Genomic DNA, 8,892 nt, shown 5'->3' on the forward strand with positions numbered 1-8,892 from the left:
GGATGGATGGATGGATTAATGGACAGATGGATGGATGGACAATGGATGGATGGATAGACGGGTTGATGATGGATGGATGGATGATTGATGGATGGATGGATAGATGATGGATGGATGGATGGATGAATGGACAGATGGATGGATGGATGGATGGATTCATGGATGTACAGGTGTATGGATGATGGATGAAGGATGGATGGATGGATGGATGGATGGATGGATGGATTCATGGATGTACAGGTGTATGGATGATGGATGAAGGATGGATGGATGGATTAATGGACAGATGGATGGATCGTTGGATGGACGGATGGATGGATGAATGGTTGGATGAATGGACAGATGGATGGATAGGTGGACGGATGGATTGATGGATGGACAGATGTATGAATGAAGGATGGATGGTTGAATTAATGGACAAATGGATGGAAGGATTTATGGATGGATGGATAATGGATGGATGGACAGATTGATGATGGATGGATGGATGGACGGTTGGTTTGATGGATGGATGGACAGATGGATGGATGGGTGGATGGATGAATTGATGGATGGACAGGTGTATAGATGATGGATGAAGGATGGATGGATGGATTAATGGACAGATGGATGGATGGATTCATGGATGGATGGATGATGGAAGGATAGATGATGGATAGACGGATTGATGATGGATGGATGGATGGATAGACGGATGGATGATAAATGGATGGATGGATGATGGATGGATGATGGATGGATGGATAGACGGATTGATGATGTATGGATGGATGGACGGATGGATGATGGATGGATGGACGACGGATTGGTGGATAGAGGGATTGATGACGGATGGATGGATGACGGATGGATGGATGGATGATGAATGGATGGACGATGGATGGATGGAAATATGGATTGATGATGGATGGATGNGATGGATGGATGGAAATATGGATTGATGATGGATGGATGAATGGAGGATGGATGGATGGATGATAGACAGATGGATGTTGGATGGATGATAGATGGGTGGATGGCTGATGGATGGATGGATGGACGATGGATGGATGGATGGATGGATGGATGGATAATGGATGGATGGATAGACAGATGGATGATGGATGGATGGATGGATGAAACAACTTGTTTTGGCTTAGAAAACATACCAGAAGATCTTAACCTGAGGAATGTGCAGTCATTTGGGCTGACCAGGCAGGGTATTTTTTCCCCTGCATGGGGACGGGGGTTGGGATGATAGCAGGAAGGAATCAACCATATTTCTGCATTGTAGGTTTTTAAAAGCTGAAGCCTGAGTCCACCCCCTCAGTTTTCTTCAAGAAAAAAAACAACTTTAAAAAAAGGGTCACAAAAAAAATCTCCCCTTTCAGAGGCATAGATCAGTATCTTGTATTGCAGGCTAACAAAGAACCCAAACCAATGCTATATCCTTAGTGGTGGATCTTCTGGTTCAATTTGCATGTTTTCTAAGTCCAAACAAGTTTTTGGGCTACTGTTTGAAGCTTCGAACTCAACGCTAATTCTGACTAAACTGTGCTATATGAGAAGAAGAAAAAAGATAGAAGAGGAGCGCACACCAGTGAATAGCGGTGATAATCTTCTTCGTTTAATCTGAAATGCCACATTAGTATCTATACAACGACATGATTTTTTAAGAGGGAAATTCTCGCATTATAAAAAACGGATTTGCAGGGATGGATCACATTATAAGCTAATACCACTGTTCCTGCTATTCATCACTTTCCCAACTTCCCACAGTCATTTATTAATCTATTTATTCTACTTTTTTGACTTATTATTTTTTTATCACTTGCACATTGTTCCTTTGTTTTGTTTTGTTTACATAAATAGAATTAACATGAAATTGTTTTATCAATATGACTATATTGCACAGTTGAAACAGGGCTACATCATCTACCTATGAATCCTTATAAAATGTAAGGGGAGACTGAGTTAAATGGTTACAAATTAAGTAAATGATAAATACAATATAAAAAGATAAATAATAAAATAGAATAAGGAGCTACTAAAAAATAATAGACTGTATTGCTTTCCTGCTAATTTTTTTGTGTATAAAGTTAAGTTTATCACATATAAATTTTCCAAATTCAACCATTAATGGTCAGTGGAAAGGGCCTTATTAATAAATATTAAAAACCCACCATTTTACTGAGTCCAAAAACAGAGGTGTTGCTGAGGGAGGTGGAGCTGTAGTTGTTGCTTTTTCAACTCAAAGCATCTAACGGAGAATATAGTCAGGTTTTCTATCAAGGAAAAGCAGCTGATTGCATCCAGTCATTGACTTGGAAGACATGTTTGCCTGGATGAGATTGCAAGGACATCTTTCAGTGACAGTGGAGAGAAAAACTCCCTTTGAACAGGAAGAAACCTCCAGCAGAACCAGGCTCATTGTGAGCGACCATCTGCTGAGGCCGACTGGGGTTCAAGGAGACAGAAGCAGACATAGAGAAAGAAGCAGAGATACAAAAGGCAACTGTCAACCAGCTCCACAGGCGGCTCCATCCAGGAAACACACAGCCAGGCAGACGAGCTCCGAGCCAGCTCCCATGTCAGGAGGATGAAGAGAGCACATCCAGTTAGTCACAGTCAGAGAAACAGGACTACACTGAAAAACAGGCCAAGCACCAACATCTAGAAACAAAGGTGTTGATGGCAGCAGCACAGCCGATTATTCTCTTCGGGATGGAGTCACAGCCAAACAGGAACAGAGCAGATAAAGCTACTATGTTGAGAAAAAGCATAGGTCATTTTGTTTTTATGCCATTATTCAAAGTATAATTGAATTGTTAAATCCATTCAAAAACACTTAATTAACCCCAAAGGAAAATTATTGCAACTTTTATGTAAGTTTCTTCAATCTGTTATTGAAGATGTTTGCTTTGGGCAGGATTATCTCCTGTAGCAGTCTGTCTTCCAGCAGGTTTGAAGAGGCCTCTGACTGACAACAATGTTATTCTTTGACAGTCTGATGATGCTAAGGGTTGTTCTTCATTTCACAAAAATATTTTTTTTCTAGAATTATTTTAAGAAGTTCTACAAGAGTTCCCAGAACAGAGCAGGGCATCACTAACAGGACTTGTTTTTAAGGAAGAAATAGATTTGAGATGGGTGTATAGTTGTCTTTTATTTTGCCTCTCTTTCTCCTAATACAGGTGTCAGACGATCCATTGGACTCCCACAGCAGCGGCTTGTATCGCTCCCAACTGTCGCTCAGAGGGACACCTTTCAAATCCAGTGATTCAGGCGCATTTTCTATTGAACGTTACAGCTAAACCGACAAGAAAAATCACTACATGTATGGTTCAGTTTTTCATTACATGGGCTCCTTGAAAGCTGGAAGCATTAAAACTATACAATCAAAATGTATCAAATGAATGCAGCATAAAGCATGACTCTCTCTGCATGGGAACATGTTCAATAGATTTTTGAATCAGTCGTCGAAGGCTAGTTAGACATTAATTTTTGGTTGTCCATGAAAAGCCGTACAATGATCAGTGGATCACTTGATAGACACTGTTGTTGTTTTTTGGTTTATTTGTAGTACTGGATCAAGGAAAGTCAAACTGATCAATGACCAGTGATGGGCAGTAGCGCCGTTACTAGCTTTCTCTACATTTACCAGTAGTGTGCTCCTAATGTCGCTGTTTTCAACATCACATAGCTTTTCAGTAGTAGAACTGAGATCTCGTCCACAGAAGCTTCAAACTACATCTTCCCAGGCATTTCTAGACCTTTTACAGATTTCCCCTCCTCTTCTCGTGACGCAGACGTTGTGAGAATATACAATAGTAGCCATTCAACATTTCCCTACTTGCCTTGGCTGGTCCTTGGCTGGTCCTTGACTGGTCCTTGGCTGGTCCTTGGCTGGTCCTTGACTGGTCCTTGGCTGGACTTTGACTGGTCCTTGACTAGTCCTTGGCTTCTCCCCTGACATTCCTTTTTAAAACATCAATCTTTGTACTAGAATATACTTTCTTTCAATATTTGTGGACATTAAGATCTAAAGAGAAGTGCGTTTTCCTGGTCAGACCATGTAATTCAATGAAAGGGTGGAGTTAGAGTAAACAAAATGCATGTATGGCCATACAGGAGGAGGAGGGGGTCACTTCAGAGGCTGGAAGTAGGCTGCCATTCGGCTGGCTTTGACTGGGAAGGGCCATTTTTAATGGGTGCTACTGTAGCAGCCTTTTAACTTTGAATACCTATCATCAAGATTTCCCTAGTGTATAAAAAGATGCCAGCATGAATGGTCAAATGCAGCAGGTAGCTACCAGATCAGCTTGAGGCAATGGAAGAGAATGCAGAGGCAGAAACGTCTTCATGCCAAAGTAGTCCAATGCAAAAATGAGAAACATGCAGCTACTTAAAGTAGTTTGTTGTAGTTGACACAATCTGCTAAGCTAGTCACCGCAACTCAGCCACCAAACATCAAGAGCTAATATATTATTAGCCAAAAACATGGATGTGTTATAAATATGCATGAAAAAGATTCATGCAGGATGGTTAGTAGAAGCAGAACAAAATTAGTTTGTGCAGGGTTTTTTTTTCTAGAAAACAAAACTGTGGTAAATTGAAATGGATCATATTTGTGCAGATGGCAGTAGTACAAAATGGGGCCAATAAATATTTTGCTATACACAGACAGCTCCATAGCAACACCACACAATGCAAGACAAAATCAACAGATCAAAGTAGGTCAAAGATTTAATTCATCTAAAGACTAACTTACAATGACTAATTTAGTCATATTAGAGACATATTGATATTGTTGTGGTTGTAAAATGCAGGATTTTCCAAAGATATAAGGATTAAATGTTCATTTATACCTCAATAGTAAAGTTATATTTGAAATTTTAACACAAGTACTAGTGCTGTTGAAACAGAAGAGTTTGATAAACAATTACACGGATCTGATCTGTTTTTCACAGCTTCTTTGATCAATAAATGGCTATGACTTTGAAGGAAGTTTGAATTTAGAAAAAAGAAGCTTATATGTAGTGAAACTGCTTTTGTCATTTTGTTGTAGCTTAGCTTGCTACATTTATCTGCTGGGTAACTTTAATGTAGAATAACTTGTAGACTAAATCATTACATTTTCTAAGTAGTTTGCTTAACACTGTTCATTTGGAGCATGGGTGGATATTTACAAAAATGTTTTAGGATCTAGGTTTATTGTGCAAATTAGTAAAATCCAAATAATTATTGCACAAGAATTCTGCCAAACAAAGTGATTTTTTGGTGTTGAAGCAACTACAGATAATTCTATTCAATTCAGTTTATCGCTAAAGTACAAATTAGCAACAAATTTTATCTCAAGGTTCTACACATTGAAATACATTGTTAATGCAATCCAATAACAGTGAAATGCAAAGTACATACTCCAGTTAGATTCTACCTATGAAAAAAATTTATCATAAAATTGTGAGTAAATGCTTGCTCATGATTTCCAAATGCTAAAGATTTAAGATTTAAGTGAAGATATTTTACCAAAGGATTAACAGTCCTTAAAGGCCTGAACACACCGGTTCCGTACAACTTTTTAATCTCAGATCCAATTTTCTCCAGTGTCACACTGACTGCATATAGAGAGACTCTGACTAAGCATGGTGAGCAGATCTGTACAGATTTGTTTCACTTCTGTCTCTGTGCACACATTAAAACAATTTCCCACATTTGACTGGAACAGATAATGAAAGTTATTAAAAATAAATAAAAATACAAAAACACCAGCTCTACTTAACGAGTCTGTGCAGCATCTCGAACCAGAACAGATAGAGAATATTCAAATATTAAAAACATAATGAGATCTTTGTCTAAAGAAAAGAAAAACACTAAAAAACACTAAAAACACTAAAGATCAATATTATATTTCCGTGTTCTTTCCTTCTGATCTCCTATTATGGATAAAGTATCCTTTTTTTAGGATTTCATTTATGGTGGTCAAAAATAATAATAATTTATCTTTATTGATCTCACATTGGAGAAATGAACTATCTGTATTTTACCCCTGGAGGAGCAGTATGCTGCCATTGTGGGGCGCCTGGGGGGCAATCAGTAGTTGGTCAGGGACCCAGAGTGGCAGCCTGTGGGAGTGGGCATCAAACTCAGAACCTTAGGAATCCAAGCATTATGCCCTAACTGCGAAGACGCCACTCCCCCAAGAGATATGGTGTTTGCACCAGTCTGTCCAGCTACTATATGTAATGATCTCAGAATGTTGCACCCAGAATTCAAGGCGAGACAGGCAGTGGGAAAGTTCAAAGTGTTTATTAAACAAACAGGTGCGCGCTGCTGCTCGCCTGGACTGGATCTGGAGCTGAATATGACTTGGAGCTAGTCACTGACCTGATTCAAAGTTCAGTCCGTTCGCGGAGAACACAACAGATTCCAGGAGGGGGGCTTGACCGCAGTTGCGGCGGGTGACGCCCCCAGAGTTCCTAGAGAGCGAGCGGAGCGGGCGCCAGCCGACACCGAGCAGCAACAGAGTCCAGAAGGGAATTCCAAGGCCGAAGTCAGAAGACAGTTCCAGAACCAGAAGCCGGTAGAATACAAGATCAGATACGACAAACAGAGCAGATAGAGGCAAGGCAAAACTCGAGATCCTCAGGGCAGAAAACTGGTCAAAATCAGGAAAACAGACAGACTACAGATTGCTAGGGAACATCTCACAAAAACACAAGAATAACCTGGCGCTGATGGGAGGCAAACACACAACTTAAATAGTAGAGGAACCAGGTGGAAATGATCGGCGATAATCAGCCGGAGAACCAATTAGACAGGAAGCAAGGAGCAAAGGAAAAAAACAAACCATCAGCGCCAAGATCATGACAACTATATACCTGATGTGACTCCAAAAGGGACTCTTTCCCCGTGAGACTGACAGATTTTATTTGATATTTTCCCCCAATGCAGACATGTTTGACTTTGCACCTGGGTCCCATTTTAGTCAGTCATCCCCATTGACTTTCATTGAGCGCTTAACCTCAGGGCTTCATCCGACACGATTTTCTATCAGATCGGATGCAAATATGGATTCGGCGTGTTCTGGCCTTAACATAGAGGAGACACAGAAAGGTCCTAAATAGCCTAATGATCAATAAAAGATATAGCTAGAAAAATATAATCTGCCAATAACTTTTTAATAACCTTGGAAAAGAAGCGCCTTTTAGGCCCTGATGTTCAGACATAAGCTAATCCCTAAGGACTCCAACTCTTGAAACCTTATCTCCAATGTGAAGGAATGAGAAATAGAAAGCACCACAAGCCATTCATTTAGGGGCCTCATGCACAAAGATTGGCCACCCTTCTTACGAAATGTGCAATGTATAAAAAACCTCATCTGCAGGCTATGGATGAGTTTTTATGGATGAGATTTACTGTAGGTGAACACTGATCCCTCCAGTTCATAGGTCAGTATTGGTAGCCCTTCCTATGACTCGGTAGCCATGAAGTAGCCCTCAGCCTTAAAAAGGTTGGTGATCCCTGATCTAGATAGATGAATGAAGCTCGGCCTCACCTGCAACCAACCTAATCACCATCCGCCTCATATCAGCGCAGCTCCTCGCCCTCATATAAGTCAGTCACTGTCTAGGAAAACCTTTTCAACAGCTTCACCTCTTCTCCACCTTTATCTCACTGGACTCCTAACTCTCCTCTTATTCTCCAGCCTCCATTCCAAAACCAATGTCAGACTTTGGGGAGATAGATGTCTCTGACCAAACTACCTGGTTACACAGAGCTGCATTCAGCATCGATGTCTTCTGTCTGAGCTCCAATACCTATTCCTTTTTTCATGTCAATAAAACTTTGTAACTGCTGCTTTTTGCTGTGTGAGGCTCTCCAGGTTGAAATAATCAGTGTTGTGCATGAGTACATTGAATGAGCAGTATCCACTGAATATGGTGAACTGAACGGATCAGTTTTGAAGTGATGAACATTAACAAAAGTGACGTTCACTCTGAGCGACACACACGGCTCACATTGGCATTCAATTGATAACGACATTTTTTAATCATAACGTTACGTTTTACCGCACTGATTATGGCAGACTGCCTGACAGAGCAGCATGTCTACTGCTAGTTCTAGTGTGCTCCATTCAGACTCATCTGCTGGGATTTCTGATACCAGTTTAGCAGAGCGCTCGGCAGAGTATGATCAACAAAGGAAGACTGGGAAAGAAAAACTCATGCTCTAGTGCAAACTGTGGCTTTCAGGACTTAACAAATAAGCTCTTACATCAGCCCATTTCAAATTTATAGTGACATATCTGCTCCTGAATGATGAACAGAAAAAATAATTTTGGATCCAAATCTTTTCAGCAGAATCTGAATGTTCCTGAATGTGTCTGAAGTTCTGTGTCATTTGGCTAAATAAAGGCTTCACTGCACATCCAGTATACCTTGAATGCATCCAGTATTTTCCATTTTTTTCTATATATTATCATCACACATTTAAAGGGTGAAATATGAGGTTCTGTTGTGGAGGATTGTGGCTTCCTTAACCAAATAAACGTGAAATAGTTCAATTATAGGTTTGTGAACTTGTTTTGAAAAAGTGAACTATGAAAGTGAGTTTGTTCATATTCATCTGTGTGAACAGAACTTTAAGCTCCTTTTCTATGAACTGGCACAACATTGGAAATAACATAAAAAAGGTGTTTTCAGTTTAATATGAAATGCATATTGACCTTCAGTTGATTTTCTCTGTAATAATAAAAAAAAATGCTGTTTAAATTCAAAGAATTTATTTTGATTGGCTGCCTATCAATTGACACTAGCTTTACAGCTGATGTTAATGCCCTTAAGAAATTTGTGTATATTTCAGGGTCCTAGCCTATAAAAGAACACCCAATTACAAAATAATCATGTTAAA

The 8,892-nt window shown here is 39.8% G+C and overlaps 1 protein-coding gene across 1 annotated transcript in view; it reads left to right on the forward strand.

Moving 5' to 3' along the window:
- p2rx3 (purinergic receptor P2X, ligand gated ion channel, 3) overlaps window positions 1-8,681 on the forward strand; it is a 46,896-nt gene extending 38,215 nt beyond the window's left edge. The window contains exon 11 of the mRNA XM_015392296.1: window positions 3,174-8,681. Within this exon, the coding sequence (XP_015247782.1) occupies window positions 3,174-3,293 (120 nt within the window). The 3' untranslated portion in view covers window positions 3,294-8,681. The remainder of the gene's footprint in view (window positions 1-3,173) is intronic.
- The last annotated feature ends 211 nt before the right edge of the window (window positions 8,682-8,892 follow it).

This window comes from Cyprinodon variegatus, unplaced genomic scaffold (assembly GCF_000732505.1).
Source record: "Cyprinodon variegatus isolate N-32 unplaced genomic scaffold, C_variegatus-1.0 Scaffold585, whole genome shotgun sequence".
NCBI classification, from domain to species: domain Eukaryota; kingdom Metazoa; phylum Chordata; class Actinopteri; order Cyprinodontiformes; family Cyprinodontidae; genus Cyprinodon; species Cyprinodon variegatus.